This window comes from Neopsephotus bourkii, unplaced genomic scaffold (genome assembly GCF_033783945.1).
Source record: "Neopsephotus bourkii isolate Nb327-2 ecotype Australia unplaced genomic scaffold, CSIRO-AGI_Nbou_v1 NB_1630, whole genome shotgun sequence".
Lineage (NCBI taxonomy): Eukaryota > Metazoa > Chordata > Aves > Psittaciformes > Psittacidae > Neopsephotus > Neopsephotus bourkii.
This window is the reverse complement of record NW_026902105.1, coordinates 3,450,603-3,475,250: the sequence shown is the minus strand read 5'-3', so window position 1 is coordinate 3,475,250 and position 24,648 is coordinate 3,450,603. Positions and strand designations below refer to the sequence as shown.

The 24,648-nt window shown below is 37.7% G+C and overlaps 1 protein-coding gene across 50 annotated transcripts in view; it reads right to left on the bottom strand.

Annotated features, from left to right (window-relative positions):
• The window catches only part of RIMS2 (regulating synaptic membrane exocytosis 2), a 448,541-nt gene that overhangs the window by 52,877 nt on the left and 371,016 nt on the right, over positions 1 to 24,648 (bottom strand). For 40 of the 50 annotated variants that reach the window (XM_061373344.1, XM_061373350.1, XM_061373349.1 and 37 more), the window contains one exon: positions 12,325 to 12,497. The exons of the other annotated variants lie outside the window; for them this stretch is intronic. In XM_061373344.1, the coding sequence (XP_061229328.1) occupies positions 12,326 to 12,497 (172 nt within the window). In that variant the 3' untranslated portion in view covers position 12,325. The remainder of the gene's footprint in view (positions 1 to 12,324; positions 12,498 to 24,648) is intronic. 50 annotated transcript variants of the gene reach the window in all.

Below are 24,648 nucleotides of genomic sequence, written 5' to 3'. Positions count from 1 at the left end.
CACCCACAGTATGGATAAATTTGAGAGGAACAGGTTTTCAAACCTAAAGCAGAAGTTCTTCAAAACAAACATGAGACAACAAACAAGATTTGTTCTTCAAAACAAATAAGGCATTAGAAATGAGAATAAGATACCCATAAATATTTGCAATTTAAAGCCAATGGTGGAGTACAACAACCCTAAGAAACATGTATTTTTCTTAGAATTATACCATGCTAGCCAGCTGAAGGCAGTCAGACTGACAGACATCTATGACAGGAAATTTAATATGGCTCTTATCATCATTGAAGACCCCTGTTCCATACCTATAGTAGTTAATAAAACGGCTTACGTCTGTCCTTTGACCATAACAGCCTGCATACACACAGATAGCTTACATCTTTCCCAGAACTTGGTTTTCTCAGATATATTGCCCAGAGGAAACAGAACCTGACCCATCCTACCTCCTGAATTGTACCTGGGCTGAATCAGAGGCACCTTATTGGTGTGTCCAGCACAATGCTATGCTAAGGACAGAAATTTTTTAAACAATATGGATGATCAAGACTATCTATTGGCCCTCTCTATTTTACTGGTATAGACATAGCCTTAAATTCACTGATACTACTACAAATCTCAGTTTTCAAATTCTGATCTCTAATACCCAATTCTAGCTCATAAGCTTTTCCTGAATACTTTCAGAGAAAAACAGCAAGCAAGTACAAATCTGCTATTCATACATGGCTTTCTAGAAAATGCAGTTTTATATTTTTGGATTTCTTGAAGACATTAATCTTTAAGATCTGTTTGAAAGACCCGGTTTAAAGGGAGTGCAATTATTCTCTGGGATCAGATAACGCTCTCAAGGTATTCCAGACTCCTATTATAGTAGATAATCAGTAACTATCCTGTTTTTCTCCCATTTTGACAATATCTGTGCTGAATTACATAAAGATTAGAAAACACTGGCAGAGAACTTTCTCAGAATATAATTCCTAGGACTGGCTACTCGGAAAATGATCCCTTCTGGAGCTGATGCATAGACAGAGGGGAATGCCATAAAGTACCTAAGGAAATCCTCATAGAAGGGAGGCAGAGAAGTAGATTTCATAAGGAGATCTTTGCTTTAGTCTTGGTATCTCCTGCTTTATACAGACCATTTCCTTGATATCTGACCAAGAAGGTAAGCAACTGTTTGTAAGGTCCAAGATAATGAAAGGGAAGCTTTCACACATCTGCCAGCTCAACGTAAGTCTCAGGAACACCAGCTGTGTAGCTTAGCTGGAAACTTGACAAGTGAATGGTCATTTCCCATAACCCATAACTGCTACTCAGCATTTCCTCTTGTCCCTTCCTCTTCCTGATTTTCCTTCCATCATCTTCCTCACTGACATACTGAAAAGATGGGTATTTTGTGTTGGTAGATGTAGAAAAGCTTCCTTTTCCATCTGCTCTAACCTGGTAAGTCGACATCACATCAGGAGGAGTTCTGCAGGAGTAAAGTACTGCTAAAGTTCTAGTAAACTTACTTTTAAATCAGCCCCTGGCCCTTAAACATAACAGTCCATAGCAGAAAGCAGCACAGGGAGCCATACAGAATCCTTATACCCAGTGACTATGTAATCACTAGTAAATTACAAAGAATACCACTTATTCTACAAAGAATAAATGAAAATGCTATTCTATCCATTTCTAAGTGAGACTAAAATTATGAAAATCTTGATTTTTTTCCCACTTACCAACAATAGCATTTTAATAAAACCAGTATTATGAAGCACAAGCATTTTTCCAATCTACAATATTATTAGTATTTTTACATGCAAAGGAGAAGATACCAATACTTTCCATTGTACTGTATATAGTTCACGGGAATTTTGAGGATTTTCTTTGTCATCTTTACAGCAGAACTGGAAATGAAAATATGTAATCTTGTTGTTCTGTCAAAAGTGTATGTGTTTGAGTATCAGATTTACTCTGACATCATTTAGTGGATCTTGCAGGTTTGTTTTTTTTCCCAATGCAAAGTCAAAATCACTACTTCCCTGTCATTTAGCCGAGTTCTCTCGTAACAATCCCTAAAAAAAAATGAAACGCCTGCAGTAGTAAAAATGCACTTTGCCAAGTGTGGAGTATAGCTGTTTGCGGTGATGTCCTAGGGAAAGAACTTTAACAATTTTTCAATCATTGTAATAGATATTTTCAAATACATCCTCTTGTGAGACTGGAAGACCCACTGAAGACTTTGTTTACAGCTTTTTACAAGCAGGAAAGGAACTTTAATGCCATTTTTAATACACCTCTTAACTCAATTGGAGAGGCTCTCATTTCATTAATTTGCTCAAGAAATTTAACAAAAAAAGCATTATAGGGACAGCTGTGGTGTATGAAATAGCATTTCCATGGGAACAATGCTTCCAGACAATGCACACACTCACCTGCCAATTCACATCAAAGAAAGACATTGCAGGTTTGAAATTATAACGACTTCATCTCCTGAGATTCACTTGGCCAAAAGCTACCAAGTTAACTCATTTGTGATACAAATCTTGAATACCTACTGGACTGACTTAATTATTAGGTTTATTTTACTGAAATTGTAACAATCAAGTTGGCAGGAAACAATAAAGCGGTGATTACAATGTGTTTGTTATGTATATTACTATTCAAGGAAAACTTGTGTGCACATTTCAAAATAAAAGAAACAATACTTTTACATGAAGTGTCGGTTTCAATGCTCTCTTTCATTACAAATCAGAATTACCTCACCTGTTACAGTACATAGGTAGACTTGAACTGCATCTTCCCCACTCTGATAGATATCAAGCTCTGCACACTGCTTTAGTATTATAAATTAATAGTTGTATACCTTTTTCCATGTCATACCTAGTGTTGGTTTGTTGTTTCTTTTTAACAGGACTAAATTTCAAAACGAAATGGAAGATAAGGGTTATTCTGTTTTCTGTATTAACATTGCTGACTAATTCACAAGCTATACTGCAAACTTGCTTAGCACTGCCCAGATTTGCTCCCTGAAGGGCAGAAAAGAACTCCATGAAATAAAAAGCTATCAGTGATTTGATGAACCAAACTTTAAATCCACTACCTCTCCAAGACCTAAAACCATTAGAGAAATAATGTAAAATCAAGTTAGGAAAGTAAGAAAAAATTCAGACTTGAAGGCAGAAATGCTCAAAAATATATAGAGATAAGAGACATCATGCATTGCCTCAGGGTAAGAGGAACCATGATTTAACTTTACTTGCAAAACTGCAATTAGTTACATGTAAGACTTTCTTAGAGAACACACTGACAGAAAACGCTGGAAGACAGATGTGCAGGAACTGGATGTGCTACTGTGACATTACATTAAAGGGAAAATCACATAATACACAGGGAAGAGCCAGATGTCCTAAAAGGACTTTGTTTAAAAAAAAATACCTTCAGTCAAAATGGATTTCACTATAGTTTCATCTACACTTCACTCACGAAAGACTGGATTGCTTTGATCAGTACTGTATGTGTATGCTCATGCTTGTTGTACTGCTTATGTGTATATGTATGTCAGTCGGCAACTAAGGAACAAAGTAACTCTGACATTTCCTTCATTCCTTTTAAATTCAGGTTGCTTGAGGACTCCAAAAAATCAGGGTCAGAATAAGCGCTGCTAACATCTCGCAAATGTATAGCATCTCTCGGAATTGATCTTCTGGGACTGAGAGATAAATGGACACGAGCAAGAGATCTGAAGCCATAATTACCTCAACCAAAGAAACATTATCTGGGACATCATGATCTTGCCTGTCTGACTCCTGTCACTTTCACAAAATGACTTTGAGTCACGTTGGGCCTCTGAGGGAAATTAGAAAAGCACACAGAAAAATTAAAACCATCATAAAAAGAAAATGTGAGGAAACATGGCTTACACCTTTCTGAACATAAATTTGTGAACTTTGTTTTTCTGACCTGGGGAGGACTGGTCTATGATCAGAACTCCCTGATGAGGCAAGGTGCACCTTGCACATCATGCTTGTTGGAGAAAAGCTCCTTTTGTTTACCATAGGCCTCCATAGTAATTGTGCCCATATTATGGCTGTGATCTGGGAAGTGCTGGGATCCCAGAGGTATTTGTAGGGAAATATATTTGCTATTTCCTACTAGAGCCACCTCGTGACACATCTCCCAGCTTGTTCAGGTATCACGTTATGGACTTAGACTGACATAAGTACAAACACCATGCGGATACAGCAACAGTACTAAAATAAACTGTTCAGATGCTTGATCAAATAACATTAAAATCAGCAGATGGGAAATGGCAAACCACTGGGGCATCATCTTAGCACAGGTATTAAGGACACAATAGTCAGAAAAGCACTGGGTCCCTGACCCTTGGTTAAAATAAAATACTCGTGAGATGAATCTGGCAATGTGTTTCAAATGCACTGGCACAAACCCAATAACTATGTTTTAGAAATACTTTTCTGAAGTAACAGGAAGGAGTTTATGTTTGGTTTTAGAAGGCAAAGTGATAAGCTTATTAATTATTTTTAATGAAGTACATTTAGAGGATTCAGAACATGAACTATATTAATTTTACAGAATCTTTTTTCTACTAAAATAATGCTCAGGTAAAAATACTGAAAATATATAGCACTAAGACAGAACCACATAATTATAATATAAAAAAAAAAAGCCTGATGAGCTTCAATATTCAGTTCCTTGGGTTTTGATCAGTTTCTACCCCACCCTTAGTTGCTGCTATTGCAGACCTGTTGTGTTCAATCATACGCAGACAGTGATAAAAAAGTCTATCTAATGAAGAATTTATGATTCTACCTGGTTTTAAATATCTTCAGAAAATGAGTCTTTTTTAAACACTTTTTACATTTAGAAGTGAAAAACCTAATTTCAACATTTGTATTTGTTTCAAATCCTCATTTTGATTTTTCTCTTCATTCCTGCTTTCCTGCATGTCTATAGGGTTTTCCATCTGCACGTCTTGTATTTTTTTTTCTTTAAACTACTGATGCGCTGTTTTTTAATAACCTTCAGTAACAGGAGTACATCAGTGCTTTCTGCATTACAGGTCAGATCTGACTCAATAGAGCTTAAAATGCAGGCTGCATTTCGTGGAAAGGGATCAGTCTCAATGATACTGTGTTGCTGTCAAAGAAAAAATATCCAAGTTTCCTGCTGGGCACCATATATCAAAGGGGCAGGCTGTTTCAAATGAGGTATGTTCACTGTTCACCTGTTAATAATGTGCACTTCCAAATTCATTACTTTATTATTTCCCAGTGGATCAAAATAAGTTTACTAGTTGTAAAGGAGTCTATACATCTTTTGCATTTACTCCAAAATAGCAGGAAAAAATGAGTCTCTAAGATTTGACAGATGGTGAAAAATAACTTAGAAACAGGTGAATTTGCTAGATTTATTAAATGATTTGTATTCTACTCTCAGTAGAGATTTCAGAACAAGTATATGAATTCATATAATTATTTTCTGAGCCACTGGTATTTTGGGCCCTTTTCAGTAATATATTTCCAGAAGTCCCAGTAATTTTGTTCTGTATGTCATCTACAAAAGTGTAGGAATCCAAATGGTCAAATTATTGATGGTGTGTGTTGCTACAGACTCAGCAGCTATATGAATTTACGACTTTTGAAGACTTGCCTCACCCTGGAACACTAAACTTGAAAAGTTTACATCCAAAAGCTTCGAATCTGGGCTTCAAATGGGGCAAAAATTTGCTAACAGACTCTACTCAGCCCAATAATACTAATGCAGTCGTACTGACAAAAGTTTTATTTTAGGTCCCTTGATTTCAGAGATTTGCAACAGGGAAGCAGCTTTCTGCTTATTTAGGCAAAAGTAAACAGAAGGTTATGTTAGAAGAACACAAAATACAGTTACTGCTTTTTGTACAAGGACTCTGTCCATTATATATTATATATATAATATATATTATGTGCATATATTATATATATTCAGGGATCAGTGTTGGGACCAGTCTTGTTCAACGTGTTTGTTGGTGACATGGGCAGTGGGATTGAGTGCGCCCTCAGCAAGTTTGCCGATGACACCAAGCTGTGTGGCTCGGTTGATACGCTGGAGGGAAGGAATGCCATCCAGAGGGACCTTGACACACTTGTGAGGTGGGATGATGCCAACCTCATGAAGTTTAACCATGCGTCCTGGGTTCAGCAGTAGCAGTCATTTTTCTCTCTCTTAGTAGCTGGTGCAGTGCTGTGGTTTTGACTTTCAGTCTGGGAACAGCACTGATAACACCGATGTTTTAGTTGCTGCTCAGTAATGTTTAGTCTGACCAAGGACTTTTCTGAGTCTCATGCTCTGCCAGGGAGGAGGGGAAGATGGGAGGAAGCAGAGGCAGGACACCTGACCCAAACTAACCAAAGGGGTATTCTATACCACAGCACGTCATGCCCAGTATACAAACTGGGGGCAGTTACCCAGAAGGGCAAGATCACTGCTCAGGTCAGGCTGGGTATTGGTCGGTGTGTGGTGATCGGTTGTATTCCCTTCCCTTGTTATTTCCCTTATCATTATTATTATTGGTGGCAGCAGCAGTGCTTTGTGTTATACCTTAGTTACTGGACTGTTCTTATCTCAACCCGTGGCAGTTACATTCTTTCTATTCTCTTCCCCATCCCTCCAGGAGCGGGGGGAGGAAGTGGGGGGGAATGAGTGAGGAGCTGCGTGGTTCTGGGTTGCCGGCTGGGCTTAAACCATGACATCATGCCAAGTGCAAGGTCCAACACCTGGGTAGGAGCAATCCCACGCACAGCTACAGGCTGGGCAGGGGGTTTGGAACTAAATGATCTTAAGGTCCTTTCCAGCCCTAATTATGCTATGATTCTATGATTCTAAATTACAGTGGGTGAACCTATCTGTGTGTCTGTCTGCCTGTCTGTGTCTGTCTGTCTATCTATCTTTCTATCTATCTATTAATCTATCTATCAGTAATTATTGGGAGCAAAGACTGCCTTTACTGCAGCTGTGGTAAAGAACTGATCATGCAGTGGCAAAAGTCTCATGCTACAGCTTTCCTTTAAAACCATATGGCTTATTTGGCTAAAAAGGTTAAGGCACAATTAACTTCTCTCATCTAGTAGTGCAGTTGGAGCAATCATTATAATAATTCTGAAATAGCTTTAAGAAACCAAACAGCGTATGCACACCAAAAATGGATTCTCAAGTCCGAGTCACAGCTTTTGGTATTTTTACCAGAATACAGATTTTCAAAACCAGTTACTGGTTTCCACTCCAAGGAGCTTGCGCATACTGCATCAACATGCTTTTTCATCCAGCTTTGCAAAACACTGCATTTAACTGGCAATAGCTGCAATCACAGTGGAAGGCTCATAAAAACTGAAATACTAGATTACAATATAATGAAAAGCTAAGGAACAAACACTCATTAGGAATCAGTTTTAAAACCTAGAAATTAAATTCTTTAAAGATTTATTATTTTTTTTTTACTGAATGACACAAAAAAGAACTAAAGTGAATTTGAAATGAATCTTTAAACCCAAGAAGGGAAGGGGCATAGAGAGCATGAAAAGGCATTAGGAAGATAAAAAGGTTTGTATCTGAAGAAATCAATTACTTAAAACTACATCCTGCACTCTATTTCATGTGTCCTCAAGTGCCTCTGCAAATTTACATCCTATCTGACTTTTTCTAACACAAGTTCTCTTTCCTCAGTTGTGTCATTTTTCTACTTAACCAGCTCCATTTCTTCAGCTGTCCTTTAGCATTCACTTTTCTTCACACGTGATGTCATCGGTTTCTTCCAATACAGAGCAAAACACATGACCAATTCTTCTGTGGTGTCCCTGCATTCTTCTCTTGATACATTTCTCTTCCCTTGCTCCTGTCATGAATGCAGGAATTTCTCACTGGATCTCTTCCTCAACTGTTTGATTTGATGCTATCTTCTGATTTCCTTTTCTCCCACACTTCCTTCCTTATTCTTACCTCTGGCTACCTGGTCATCACTGGTTTTTTCCCCAAAGCACAGAAACATGCTTTAGCATAGTCCTTTAGAAAGTAACACAGAAACTTGTCTTGCTTTCATCATTTCTGGAACTACAGTCACATTTCTGGGCAACCTATGCCAGTGCTCAGTCACTCTCACAGTAAGGAAGTTATTAAATTCAGGTGGAACTTCTTGTGTTTTAGTTTATGCCTGCTGCCTCTCACCCTATTGTCTGACACCACTGAAGAGTCTTTTATCCATTTGTACATAATTCTTCTTTTTTTCCAGTATTTTAGCAGTTGTACCCTATCACATTTACCTTCTCACATTCAAGACTGAAAGATCAACTCCTGCTGCTCATCAGATTTCCCCTATCATCCATCTGACATATTTTTAGAAAGCAACTCATGTTTTTCCACATTGCTTCTAATGATTGAAAAGAGCTCTCCAGAAACACTCCTAAAACTATCTTATCTTTTTTCTTTAAATCAACCCTGATGTCAAGCTGTCCCCAGCCCCGTATGGTAACCAGCTCCTGTCATGTGGAACAGTTCTTAATTCTCCTGGTTTTCCATCTCTGGACTCCTACATCATTTCATGACAGACTCTATGTGCTTGGAAAAGGGGCTGAATTTTTTTTCTGTATGTCACCAGTGTGTGTAGAACAGCGAAATCCTGTGCTGTCTTTACAGTTGCTGTGTATTCATATGATAAAATTGTCATGACAATCAGAATTAGGATGCCTTAGGATTGATACTTTTAAAAAAATGCTAAGAAAAGTTAAGATTTAGAGCAGTCTTAAACAGATTTCCTGCAATAAAAGTGATGAATTCCCACGCATTAGCTCTAAGAGGGCTTTTTTTTGTCCCTGATGTCATCAGGGAGCTGGAACACGAAATAACATCAGGGAACTGTACGTAAGGAATCCTTAAAAATCACAACAGGGAAGCTTGATCCATGCTTTCTGTTTACTAACATGTACTGCCAAGAAAAAACATAATTATGTTTTCCCTATAAGTGAACCATATGCCAAGCTTTAGTTTTACAAAGTCTAATGAAGGCAAAATCTGATGCTGCAGTTCATTGATTTATTGTGCTCCAGTGCTCCAAAAGCTAATGCAGTTTATTGCACTGAAGGACTCTTTAAAACAGGCATGGGATTTAAGTTACACTGAATCTACCTATGATCTCAGCAGATTAAAGTCCTTAGTGTGACTATTACTGTAACTCATAAAGTATATAAGCATAGTGACATCAAGAGGTAGGATGTATCCCTAACGAGATAATTTTTGATGGTGAGTTATATATATGTATGTATATATACACCTGTACCTGTACCTATACAGGACTAAATCTGTGCTGTCAGAAGAATGTTCAGAAAATACTAAAAAGATGAGCACTTCTTGTACCATAGGAAAGGAAGGTAGATAAAGAGAAACTTTTGTTTTTGTTCATAACTTACAGACTAAAAGTGGGCAAAATGGGCATAGCGGGAAATAAAACTAGAGGCTGATTTGTTGGGAGCCAAAATCTAATACAAACAGTAGTCATTTTATAATATCTTGTTCTATCAAGCAGGGACTCCTGAACTTGTGCTGCTTCTTCCTGAAGGCAGAGAACAGCTAACAAGCAGAGGAACAAGCTGGCACAGGAAACAAGAAGTTGTTACTAAAAGAGAACTTTACTTTCTGTGAGGGACAGCATTTTTGCTGAAGAATAACCTGAGTGATAGCTGGAAACCAGAAATAAGGTTACGCTTTTTGAGAAGCAGGACTTCCAGATCCATTAAACTTGTCATTCTTAATGAATGAGTAGTAGGAGCCAGGAAAGAAAAAGGTCTTTAAAACATCCTTTCCCAGACTTCCATTCAGTAGCTCCTGGAAGATGTATGCCAAGGCAGCGTTAAAGGCAGCTGCTTCTAAACAGCTGACTTTGCTGAATAATAAAATGCACTCACAAGTGAAGGAATGCTGACACTCAATGTATAAAAGCAGTAGTATGGCTATATTGGCCCATACCAGCCCAGAATGGACATTATGCATCTTGATTCTCTTTTGGTATCACCTCTGCTTTGTGCATGTTCACGTGTGTGTGAATTTGTAGGCACATACAGATGTAAGTTGTAGCAAGGAAGAAAGTGGATTGACATAGAGTGCTCTGTGCTTACCCTAATATGCATGAGCATAGCTTTACAAGCATGTTATCTATAGGTAGTGCAGAACTAGCAGGTTGAAAGAAAGTATTGTTTTCTGAGATTTTCTGCCATTCTTGTGTAGGTGAGAAGGGGTTCAAAAGTATTCAGCAAACCTCAAGGTAATTTTTTCCTAATGAAGAAGGAAGAAATATTGTCTTTCTCTTAATTCAAATTACATAGATTTTGCAATGCAAAATGTCAGTTATTTACATTAAAAGTCAAGTTTCAAAGGAATTGTGGTAAAATATATAAATCTAGAATATTATCTAATAAAACCAGAAAAAATCACTCTGAAATGTTTCTGCACACAATACAGCAGCAGTGGCCCATAACTCCGCCACAATACATCAGACCATGGCAGTTACTGGAACAACAAAAACCGGGGGGACTTTGCTTATCCATGTCTATTGTCAAACAATATGCATATTTATCAGCCTACACAAAAAAGGTTTTAAAAAAATCCAAATTCTCTTCTTTAGTACTACCGGAAATGAAAGTAAAGATGGGTTGGATATTGGTATGACCCAATAAAAGGTTTTTCCCTGAAATAGTAAGTCAAGCAGGGAATATAACAAGGAATCTTACAGCTCCTGTTGTTTATTGCAGTCAAACCCAAACTCTAGTCTGAACCAATTTAATAAATAGCATGCTGTATTTGCATGCGTAATAATGAGTCAAGTTAGTGCACCATTTGGTATGCGGAAAAAGTTCACTGAAGTTGAGAGTGAAACTTGCTTAAATATGGAAGTGTCATAATTGAAAACAAAAAAAAAAAACCAACATAGAGAACATAAACTATAAGCTAAGCAAAGGGAAAAAAAAGGGGGGTGGGAAGACAAGTAGGGTCATGGTACACGAGGCAGAATAGGTCTATAGAAACAGAAGTACATTTTACCTGTCATCCTCCTTCCCTTCCTCAGCTTGATCTTCTTGAGCTTTTTCATCATGCCCTGATCCTTTGATTTCCTCCTGATCACAATTCTCTGTCACCTCTTGCCCTTCCCCTTTTTCATTAATTTCTTGCTCCTTTGCTTTTTCCTCCTCCTCCTCTTTTTCTTCCTCCTCAGGAAATACTCCATCTTGTTCATCCCCTTCCAGCCCTCCCTCTTTTTTCCCCTCTATATCCCTTGTGCTTCTGAAGTCAACATATATTGCAAAGAGCATGCAAAAGAAAAAAAGAAAAAAAAAAAGATTATGGACAAGGGCATGCGTGACTCAAAAGAATGGAAATGCAAAAGAAATTAAATAAAAGGATGGAAGCAGTCATAACTTAAACCATGCTGTCTAAAATTCCAGCATACACTACAGAACCATGGTATGTTTTCTTAGGACAGTCTCTAAGTCCTTCTTCAAATAAAAGTTGCATGGCAATACATCACATTAAGAAATGTCCACAAAACTCTGACAGAAACAATGGGGTCCTAACAATGCTCTCATAAGCAGATGTTTAAACAATCTTTTCAAATGCACTATTTCTCTCAAAAAGACAATTTTCTGCAAGTTAATATAGGCTGACACTGAATTTTGATGAAAGATGAAGGTGAGTCACACCTTCCAAGAAAAATGGTATTTCATTCCTTTTACAGCCAAAGCTCCTCTACGTGTGCACAGGGCTCAGAGGAGACTTTGTTTTGCTCACAGACACACTATGTTCAGCACATTTTGAGGAGCACATTCAACACATCTTATTGAAGAGTAGTTCAGTGGTTGTATGTCTACAGTTAAGTTGGACTAGTGTTAAGTATTAAACAAGAGTCTGTGAAAGCTCAGCAGCTCCAGTTTAAAAGAAATTAAGATGTCTCTGACTTTACCATCACAATTTTTCAAGTTAAACTGTCTTTTCAGCCATATTAAGTATTTTTTAAAATGGTTTTCAGAAAGTGAAAATCCAAGTGTGTCAAATGCTTGCTGACAGCATATGCTTGTTATTTTAGTGTCTGCTAGTATACCCCAAGATGACAAAACTTGGCTAAAAATAAATACCATGAAGACTTCAAAAACATTAGATGAAAAAGACATTTAAACAAGTACTTTGCAAATTCTCTACAAATCTCAACCTAGACAAAGGATTAATTTCAAATACAAATACTGACAAATATTCAGTTACTTAAATTACACGGCTGTGGCTGGCACTGCAGCTCCTTGTGCTCACCTTATTTTCTTGTTTCCTCTTGGACGCTCTGACTGGACAGACATGTAGCTTGTGCTGCTGAAACGTGACGCGCTGCTTGTCCGTGACACAGCAGAGACATCACTGACATCACTGTCCGAAGACTTGTTAGAAACATTGTCTGAGCCTCGCTGAGGATCCCGTCCTGACCGATACTGTAAGAGGAAAGGGACACAGATACAGATGTTGTCAGGGATGTATTACCACAAATCAGCTATGGAACTGCTCCCTGATGCTACCTAAACTATCTTTGTCACCAGACTGCCTAAATTTTTACAATGACATTTTCTAACTGATATAGTATATAAATTATGTCTTGGTTTCCATTAATTTTACTCTGTTTTGCTATCCTATCCAAATTACTAGCTCCTCAGCTTCACCCACAGAATGACTTGCACAAAACTTCCAACTCTTCCAAAGGTTTCAATGACTTTAGAAAAGTTATCTAAACCATCTTAGCATATTCTTACCACAACTGTTTCACCAGTGCATGAAAGGAAAGCAGAGAGACTTAGTGACTTGCCCATGATTACTGAGCTCATGAAAGACTGAACAGGAAACAGAATGTGTCATCTATAATATGTGTCTCTTTCAGGGTCTAGACTATTTACAAGAACTTCTAGTTGACAAATGTTAACTTCTGTTTTTTTCTTTTTTTCTTTAAGTAAATAGGTGAGATTATCAAACCAAATGACAAAATAATGTTGTAGAACTGCAGACAAACCATGCATCTTGCTAAACTGCTGGGCTGGGAAGTCTGAAACAATGAGACAGGGCTAATTTGTACTCACAATGTAAAATGCCTCAGAAACCAAAAAATTACAGTAGTATTTGAGCTTGTTAACAATATATCCCAAACGGAGAACTTGCAGGTGACTGGTGATCAACAGTAAGCCCATACAACATAAAAGTGTTGTGTAGAGGTATTCGAGTTAGATCTGAACAAAATCATAGAATCATAGAATCATAGAATAGTTAGGGTTGGAAAGGACCTTAAGATCATCAAGTTCCAACCCCCCTGCCATGGGCAGGGACACCTCACACTAAACCATATCACTCAAGGCCTTGTCCAACCTGGCCTTGAACACTGCCAGGCATGGAGCATTCACAACCTTCCTGGGCAACCTATTCCAGTGCCTCACCACCCTAACAGGAAAGAATTTCCTCCTTATATCCAAGTTTGTTCTTGTTACACAAGTTAGCTCTAAATTAACATCCTCTGTGCCACTCTGCACTGCACTATGTGCAGATATAATAGGTAGCAGAAAGATATTTTTTCCCTTCCTCTTCATATACAGACATTTCTGTGTCTACAGAAATCTGATTGGTTACTATTCATATTATATTTCAGAAAATATTACTGCAAGATGAAATGTCAGTGCTCACCAGGTAATTGGCTGATATGGAAAGAAAACAGTATGGAAAGATGCAAAGAGCAGCACAGACAGAACTGAAAGAAAACAATGGCAGAAAATAATCTGCATAAAACATCAGTGGCTTGTTGAACTCTTGGGAATAACAATATTGGACTCAGCCACCTAGAGAAAATAATTGATAATAAAAAGTGGCAGAGCTATATAGTTCTGCAGAAGAGAAGGTTGTCCAGGTTTGGCTATCCAAATTTAGAACAGAAGAATTTGTCCCTTCTTTATAGCTTTAGAATAGCTGTCTTTCATGAAGTACACAGACCGTTTGCTTCTGTCTCTTGAAAAGAATGTTACACTGGGAAATATTTTGAAAGACTGTGCAATGTCTAAATAGAGTTTCAAATAGCATTTGAAGTGCCTATTTACCATAAAGGAATTTCACACTTAGATATAGTTTTTTTTTCCCATTTTAAGACAAGGAAATGAAAGAAATGCAAGAAAACATACTCATGCAGGTTACACTCTAGGCCTGTTGCAGACAGTGACAAAGCACAGCCTGAACTGCACACTTATATAAAATGGTAGCATATGCTGCAGCTGGCTTTCTGATTTGAACTAATTTACAATATCAGTGCTCATTCACATGCCATTCAAGACCTCCCAAGCGTTTAAGTGTTAGACTGCACTTAGGCATCCATAAACTTACAGAGTATCTCTGTGATTACTCTAAAATGTTGTAATATTTATCGAATGCCATTAATATTTTTGCTTGATGAAGAAGACAGTACATATTAATCATTTGCAAACATGAAAACAATTACTAAACAGCTGTCCTGGTCATCAGAGATAGTAGAACATTATACCAGAATAAAAGGATTGCTCTTTTTCAACTCCTTTTAGAAGAGTAACTACTTAGCCCTTCAGAGAAGGTGAAAATAACTATGCCTACTGGAATGTGTATATATTGAGCCCTATCTATTCAGTTCACTCACCCAACTCTCCCTAGAATAACTCTGCATTGAAGACAAAGTTATGAGTGTAGTTTGTGTTGATTTAGCCTAAAACTACCAAGACTGGCAAGCACAGACTGGTATCCTGGGCTACCACCACACTATAGATAACGCAATGCAGAACTGCCCTCGAGCCTTTAGCATTTGCCAAGGCCCCCAAGCAGATGTACTTGCCATGCTGAACTTCATGCTGCCAAGGCTATGCTGCTGCTGGCTCCCAACAAAGTACCACCAAGTTGTGTATGCCTGTGTGAACAGCTGTCATATTGCCAGTGGCTGGTGACTGCAGGGTAGATACACCATTAGCACTGTAGACCTACTGTGGCTGTCCTTTGGGGACATAACACAGACCATAGTGTCAGATGTAAATCATAGATGGAATTGTTAATCACATTTCAGTTAAGGGACAGATAATTATTTGTGGTGATTCACAGAAGAACAGACTTCAACCTGCAGATCCCATACTCAGTTACCCATTTTTTATGGACTCAAGTCCATAAAATAAGCCCTTCTAAATTAAACACATGCAAGCAACATCAAGTGGCAAGAAGGATCAGCGTTGCACAAAGCTATTCTAAATAGTCCTTCTGCAGCATATTGAGTTTCGAAAGCCTATGGGGTTTTATTTTCTCTGTTTCATTTCCACACCTGGAGAACATGGGTTCTTACAATACATTTTTCATATCAATGTGCTGTATATAACATGTAAGACATTTTCATAAATAGAAAACCTTTCTGTACTTTTTAAACTAATATAATAGTAATAACCTAGTGATATATGGTGAAGACTGAAAATTGCTATGGCAAGAAAAGCAACTTAAAGGTAAATAATTTTTGAAATATAATGTAAAAAAAGTCATCAGATCCTTGTCTCTTTTTTCTCGGTTGTTTGTAAAGGAATTTCCCATCAAATATCTTCAACTGGGTCAGATGGCACAGAAATATTATATGACACTTACTATTTCACGATGTTTTAGATTTGAAATTGGGAAAGTCAATTAGTTAATTGATCCTTTCATTAAACACACTGAGTTGCAGTCTCAGCATCTGCCTACCAAAGTACCAACTAAAAACTGAAAACTTATTGGACAAAACTCAGATACCTCATATTCATCCATTAACTCTGCTCTAAATTGCTGTTTATTCTGCTGCTAAGGTCTACTTTTGACTTATATCTGACTTAATTTTGTTTAAGAAATGGATTATAATGGTGTATTGTATGTTAGTGTTTCAGTAATTGTAGCATAGAAGACAAAACAAAACATAATGCTCGACTGACAGAAGCCATGTTGGCATTTAATTTTTCTGTATTAAATTTCAATTCTATAGAAGGCCATCCCTGAAGTGTTCCTTTGCTCTCTGCCTCAAAGGTAAAATGGCCCTTCCATTGTGCAAATATTGTTTTTTTAAAAGTATTCGGTTCTTTGATGTCATATATTCAGACTGTAGAACACAACCATTTTTGTACAATGTTGCACTATTCTTTCTTCAGTTTTTGTGTGGCAAAAGTTGCCCAAGGCATTCCATCTTCATACAGTTCACATATTTCTCTGTTCTCTTCCTCCAAATTTCACTTTATTTTTTTTTCTAAATGTCACCAACTGTATGATAAGATCAACTATCAGACTGAAAAGGTCATTAGTAACTGAGTGCTATCCACCCATCATATCTGAAAGACATTTCTCATCCCTCTCCAGTGCTGTGGAGGCTGCACTGTCTGAATGGACGCTGCTGTGGAACTTCAGCCTCCATGACTGGATCCCAGTTGTGGCATGGCCAAAAGTTTGGATCATCAGATCCAGCAACTACCCTGTATGCTCTGGTGGGTTCAAACTTAAAACAGGGGAGATTTAGGTCAGACACAAGGAAGACATTCTGCACTGACAGCTCCCCTGGTTTGGACAATCAGAGGAGCAGGCTGTGAAGTGTACCCACCTACTATGCAGGTTAAATACTGTTTCTTTTCTATTTTTTATTTTCTTCTCTTTCTTTCCCTCCCCCATCCCAAATAACAGTAGGAAAAATATCTATTGACTTTCTCCACGCTGGAAATATATGTCTCTCTTGTAAGATTAAGGTTAAATTTTCATTTCCAGTCTAATCAAGACTCATATAATACAGGCAATGTTCTGGACTTTTGTCGTGGTTAATCCCAGCCGGAACACAGTCCCCTGCAACCCACTGCACCAGCTACTAAGAAGAAGAAAAGTGACTGCTACTGCTAAACCCAGAACAATGTTACGACCCACAAAAGCAGTAAGAGTACCCAGCCTCTCTGTTTCAACACCAGGAAGTCTGCTACAAGCAGAGGGGCTGGTTAAAAGTCACTCTTGTATTTTTAATAGTAAGATGATTTTGTCCTATTTTTCTGGGCTGAAGAATGGGGTAGATTCATTAGCACAGATTCTATCAAACAAGTTTTAAAGTTTAAAAGAACTTCTCTCTGCATTAGTAAAACAATCAGCTGGAGACCCTAGCAAAGTGACAGTTAGGTATTTGCACCAATACCTTGTAACTGCAACAGATTACTTACTTGTAGTGATGACTTCAAGATTACGGAAGTTGAAAACAAATACCTGCTCTGCTTCCTAATACAGCAACCTCTGCAAATGATTTGACTTCTTTGTGAACTACTGTTATATGACTGACAGGTCACATAGAGCTACAACTGCTCTGACACTTATTTCTTGAAAGAAACCGATTTGGAACTTCAAAGGAATTTTAAAGTGTTTCATATTTCTCTACTGTTACCCGTCTTCCATCTTGGACTATACAGTCATGCAGCTGTCCAGGCAAATGAAACTGTCAGTGATTTCCAACCGTCTTCCTATTTTATTATCTTTTTTTTTCCCCTAGTTCATAGTCTATTCATCAGTTTTTATTTGCTGGCATTTACATATGAACATGCAAATCTGGTCAATGCTTTTACTGATCAAAATGTTGGGAAGATGCTTCAGACAATTCCCCATTGTACTACTACAAGAAGGTTAAAGAACCATTCCAATAGTTCTGTGCCTTGCTGACGAAAGCTCTTGAACAGCCAGAGCACAGCAACTGTCTGGATTGTTCTGGAATTTCAATTGTAGCTTTCAGTGCAAGTTCATAGGCTTTGAAGGCATTGCAAATGTTAGTTATCACACATAATCTGAATGAATGTTATTGGATTGATACTTTCTAAAATCTTTGTTAATGGCTGCCTAATGAAGTCTGCCATTAAAAATAAAGCCAAATGCTTACTAATATTTACAGCAATAAAAAAAGCAAAAAATTCTAAAAAAAAAATAATGCCTGAATAAGCAAGCCAAATCAAAAGACAAAAATTGTCTACTTCACATATGGTGGCATATGGGGCCATTTTTAAAAGAATTCTCCCATTGCAAAATATAAAATAAATATACAAGAGTGCTAGAAAATATTCTGGGACTACAACAAGGAGAAATTACAGGACCTGCAAGTATTTTGTAAAGCAGAAAGCAGTAAGGCAGCTCATAAGAAGAATTTGGATCTCTTAGTCAGACTGAGAATTAGCTTGTGAAAAAGTCTCTTCCTACAAAAAAAAAAATTGTTCCTGCAGTCAGTTTCAAAACATGAAGTAGCCTCTTGTTCTGATGTTCTGTTTCATGCAATATGACTTTCAAAAGATCAAGACAACCTCTAATTTCAGCTGCACTGATATCTGTTCTGAATCAAGCTGTTACTGATGCAGAATTGATTCACAAAGATATCTCCATCCAGTCTAGGGAACTAAGTGATCTTATTGAATTTTAAGTCAGGACCAAATTTTACAGATTTTGATAAGAGAGAGTGGTAGAAACTTTCTGCTGGGATATATAAAGTTACCACATTATTCCAAAGACTTTAAAATCTCAGACACTTTAAAATCCCATCTCTCCCAAGAAAAACACAGTGGGGAAAAAACTGTTGCTAAAGATAAAGGCGAGTAAAAAAGCCAGGAACAATTCTAAGCATCACCTCAAGAAAATTCTTAAAAGGCAGTCCAGGGTGTTTAACAGACTTGAGTGAAACTACAAGGTTTATAATGGCCGAGCAGGTATCTTATAAAAAGCTAACTTAAAGTCACTACTCATACAGAAAGCTTCTACTCCAAATCACTGAGTCATTGGAACAGGACTCTAGGACATGATACTTCACAGTAACAAGAGGTCTGTGTCCTGCAGTAGTATGCCTCATGTACTATATAACCAGACATCTACTTTAAAAGCAAAGATAACTTATTTATATTATCTACCAAGGAAAGTAACAGATTTTTAAGGAGAGTTTTCATCACCTGAGTATTATAATAAGATGATTTTTTTCCATGGTTCTACTTAATTCTGACAGATTTAGTAAGGCAGAAGAGAGATGCAGATATAGCATATGGCTAGGGTGAGACAGCTATAACTGACTATATAGATTGACTCTATACAGAAAATCTCATGTGTCCTATGGATGGACTTCACCTTGTTACAAGGTCTTAAGATTCCAACATGCCTTAACAAGTTACAGGGGAACTATAGAATGCTCTCATGTAGCCATAATTTTCCCAAGAATTTTTGAACAAAAGTGAAGATCTTGAAGAAATATGAGTCTACATAGTATTATGGTAAATAAATAAAAGCTCCAAAGAAGAATCCTTTAATAAGAACTAAGAAGAAAAATGTCCAGTAATCAGTGTCCCTTTCATTCAATCATAGAATGGTTTGGGTTCTTAAGGACCTTAAGATCATCTTAGTCCAACCCCTCTGCCATAGGTAGGGACACCTCACACTAAACCATGTCACACAAGGCTCTGTCCAACCTGGCCTTGAACACTGCCAGGGATGGAGCACTCACAAATTCTTTGGGCAACCCATTCCAGTGCCCCACCACCCTCACAGTGAAGAATTTCCTCCTTATATCCAATCAAAACTTCCCCTGTTTAAGTCTGAACCTGTTGCCCCATCTCCTAGCACTACAGTCCCTAGTGAAGAGTCCCCCTCCAGCATCCTTATAAGCCCCCTGCAGATACTGGAAGGCTTCTATGAGGTCTCCACGCACATATAGACACTGCAAAAAATCCGAGCTGATCAAGTCAGGGTGATTACAACAACACAGGTGTCCAGGGCTTCACAATCTACTGTGCAACAACATTTAATGGGAGCTCCAGTGCTTTATTTCCAGGTGAACTCCAGCATGTTTGTTAGGAGAAACTGGTGAGCCTGACTACAGTTACCTTGCTTATTCAGTGGGTTAGGTTTCAGTGATAACTCTTAATTCTGTTTCTGGTCCTTTTTAACTCTAGGGAATCCTTCTTATGTTAGATCGGAATCAAAGTGTGCTTCCTGTATTTGTTTCTGTTCCTCAAGTGGTTCACATGTTATTTCTGTCACCACTGCACTCAAAATCTCTTGCACTTCATACAGGCCCGCCATCCAGGCAAGAGCTTATTTATAAAGAGGAGAGCAAGGCAGGATTTCTGTTGTAAGAAATCCTCTTTAGTCTTTGATTGTTCTACCTAATTTGGGCTTCTTTCAGATGTTATTTTGCAAATGCCAGACTAGGAAGTCAAACAATATGCATTTTAAAGAGTTCTCATTTAGCCTGGATTTTAAACTACATATCCATAATTTGTTTGTAGTCCTTGAGTCTCTCAAAAAACAGGAAAAACAAATAAAAAAAGATTCTTATCACAGAATTTCTGTTTAATTACACTTTATTTCACTCCAAAAGCCTGTTAAGTATTTCAGCATACCTGATGGTTTGAGAACAGAGTTATGAACTTTCCCTTACTCCTGCTTTTTCTATTAATATTTAAATATGACTTTCACCAAACATGTCCTGGGACACAGCACCTTTAAAGGAATTCATGCTGAAGAGAACAGCTGGATTGACACACATGCCATCTGGTGAGCTCTTATTTCTGTAAACAGAAGTGCCTAAGGACCATAAGTAACACAATTGCTCAAGAAGAAGATATAAATATACCTTTGCATGATTCCACTTTGCAAGTCCCTAAATCCATTGATATCAGAGGGCATCCTTCAAAGTCAAGCAGTATTTCAGGGAAGGCCCCTTTATCTTTTTCCTTAATCATTTCTTTTCACTTATTATTAGGACACATCTTAGGAAATCCCTGTACAGTAAGAAATATATGAGCTCAGCCGATACTTTGTCTACAGTTCTACAGTCTTTGCTGATTCATGTCTAGCTAGAGGTGAAACAGACCTGCAAGACATAGATATCACCACCTCCATATCCCTCCATAGGCAAGTTAAACTGCTTAGAAAACGTTACTTTTCCCTAAAATGTGTTTCCTCAGCAGCTTTACCCGTGTTATATCAAAGCTAGGCTTGAAAAAGACTGCAGGGAGATCCTGAGCACACAAAGTGCTCCCAGGGAATAGGAAAACTGAACTCTCAAGGAAAAGGTGACAACATGCTCTTTTAGGAAAAAAATAAAAGAAGTTTTGACTATGCAGAATTTAACTTCATTTGATCATAGAATCATAGAATAGTTAGGGTTGGAAAGGACCTTAAGATCATCTAGTTCCAACCCCCCTGCCATGGGCAGGGACATCTCACACTAAACCATGCCACCCAAGGCTCTGTCCAACCCAGCCTTGAACACTGCCAGGGATGGAGCATTCACAAATTCTTTGGGCAACCCATTCCAGTGCCTCATCACCCTTACAGTGAAGAACTTCCTCCTTATATGCAATCTGAATTTCCTCTGTTTAAGTCTGAACCTGTTTCCCCATGTCCTATCACTACAGTCCCTAATGAAGAGTCGCCCCCCCAACATCCTTATAGGCCTGCTTCAGATACTGGAAGGCTGCTAGGAGATCTCCATGCAGCCTTCTCTTCTCCAGACTGAAAAGGCCCATCTTTCTCAGGCTGTCTTCATACGTAATTTTGTCTAAAATTTTGTTTTCTACTGAAGAATAAGTTTGCTGCAATCTACTATTCTACTTTTTGCACTGCAAAACTGAAGGCTTTTTGGGTACTTCATTAGTCTCTTCAGAAGTAAGGGTTAAATTTTCAGAACTGATTTTTTTTTCTTGTTTTTCCCTATTATTTATTGATCCGAGACTGTTGGTGAAATCTCTGGTAAGACATTGATTCCCATCTGCAGAAGGAGGATAATATTCTTTCTGATATACCACTAAAGAAAATATTATATTGCTTAATGCTAAATCAATATTAATTCTTGTAAACGAAGACTTTGCTTTCAGCAAACATTCAGAAACACCATAGGTTAGAAGGGTCATAGAGGTAATTTTATCTTCTAATAACATGTCAGTAGAAGTGCTGCTGAAGGCATTAAGGTTTTACAGAAGAACAACCTCCCTACAGAGACTCCAAGGTCCTTATCCTACTTTGATTAGCTTCATTGTGCAGAACCAGCTTTTACAGAATAACAGTAGTGTGTTCAATATCCAACTAAATCCTTCGTATATACTACATGAAATACAGATCCTTGAAGCCACAGATATATTCACTAAAATTTACTGCAAGAGACTATGTAGTTAAGATACTTAAAAAAAAAATCAAGAAAAATTTCAGAAACCTGGTAAGAGATACACAGAGCTTTCTTCTTGCATGACAAATGAAAAAAATAAAAATCCTTGAACCCATAAATCTGTTGTTTTCAAAAAGGTTAATAAACTGGCAAAATTACCATTGATAACTTTGGGGCTGCTACCAAAGAAAATCAATCCATTTGATAGAGAGAAGCACTCCCAGAGAATGAACTTAAGGAAATAGCCACACTTCTAAAACCACCTCACAGGCTGTGTCATTAAATCAGAATTACAAATGATAACAGCAAAGTGTGCAAATCCTGCATCTAAGATATGCCCAGCTGAACCATCAAGAGCTGCTCTCTAGTGGCCATCCTGGGAGAACCTTCTCCAGCTGCTGCAAGTGCAGGATTGCTGGGCGTGGCAGGAGGCATATGGGCCCAGTCAGCAAACCTGCCTCCAAGTCCAGTGGGGCTCAGTGGCCTCTGAACCACCCTTGCTGAAGCAGACAATGGTCCTGCTTTTTCATTTTGAATCCTACACAATTAAGCAGACTCCATGAAGCACTGCACTGGGACTTCAGGTCTATCGTTTCTACTTGTATGTCATGCATTTTCATGGTCAACATCCTAGCAAATTGATCTAGCCAACAGGACCTTTCAGATTTTTACTCAGCCATAATCGTGATATGTGAATGCAGTATTTGTGTTAACCACAGCATTACATTTAAAATAACCTAAATCTCCAACAGACACTGATACTCAGGATTTAAAAATAAATTAGAAAAGCATCAAACCCAAAATAATTTAAAAGAGAGCTTGAATTAAATTAAAGAGAAAAATGGAAGCAACAGAAATCCCTTCTGAGAGTTTGCATATCATTGACTTAAGAATAATAGAAATCACACAATTCCAGACCTGCATTGAGTCACTAAATTACTTTAACCCATCAGCAAAATAGAGTTGATGAAAACAGAGAGATGATTTCTACATGACCATGTGTATAGAGCTCAAATATAAAATTCTGAATTTATTTTATCTAGCTACATTTTTAAGTCTTATAATTAAACTTTAAATCCTGTATTTTTAAGAACCAGAACAGTAACATCAGCAATTTATTCCACAAGCTTTTAATATTTAAAGTACAATAAAACACTTGATTAAAATATAAACACTACCAGCACTAAGGGCTAGAGAGATTTGCTCTGCCACTGAGTAGAAGTATTTCTTACATATCACAAATAAGCATGGCTGTTAACCATGTAAGCAAGCACTCACTGGCTTTTGAGAGTGACAGGACCTGTCAGACCAGAACAGATGGCTGCTTTAGCTATGTAGTTTGCTGTCCAAAGGCAATTACTGACTAGTCCATAGGAAAGCACAAAAGCCGTGGAACAGGCAATAACTAAATAATTTCCTCAAATCAAAATTCTTTGTTAGTCTAATTGGTGTTTGGTTCATTTCCTAAAGCAAAGAGCTTATTGGTGTGGAGCTGGGAAGGGGAAAATGATGGCATCCCATTAAAGTGTGCACAGCAATTCCCATTTATAAGCCTGTTGAATTCTACTGGTTTGGCCCTTAGTTTTACAGTATTTAAAAAAAAAGATCTCCAATTTCTGCACTGTTTTGAGGGAATATGGCTATCTAACCTAACCTCCACTTTTATTCAATATTTTGAATATTGTTAGTTACATTCTTAACAACAGAAGTTGTAAGAAACAATTCTAGGATCAAAGAGGTATATTCATAATTATTATAAATGATAAAATTATTACTGGGCATATCACAAACTTTCCAGAACTCCTGAACTCAAAGTTTAAATTTTCAAAACCAATTGTCAGTTTGAAACCTATATAAACAAGCTATAGCTTATATACAGTAAGAATATCAAAGGTCTTGCCATCCTATTAGCTTGGATGTTTGTGTAACTCCCCCTCTGCAAAGGTTTCAAGAAGAAAGTTACAAGTGTTTCTGCTAGCAATCTCTTCTGCTCTGTGTACTATTCTGTTTTGATTTTTAAGAAGGAGACAAGAGCATTCCCAAAACAGCATTAAATCAAGTTTCAATCAGCAACACAGGTCGAAGGATACCACACGTAGCAGTACCAATGACACTACTTACTGCAGGTTTCAGAGGAAAAAGGAAGTTCTTGGACACTTTTCCACACTGTGACAAGAGTAAAGGAGATCTGCTTCTGATGTATTCAAACTCAACCTCTTCCACTTCGAGTATTACAGACAGCTCTTACTGTTGCACATTCTCTCACACACACGGCTAATTCTTAAGGTGCTACTTGATTCATTAATGAATCAAAATGTCTCAGTCTGAAGAAGTGCAGCTTTTCAGTGTCTGCATGCTCCAAGAACGTTTCAGCTGCATCTGTGCACAGCTTAATTTACCTTGGTCTTGCTAACAGATCAGAAGATCGCAGA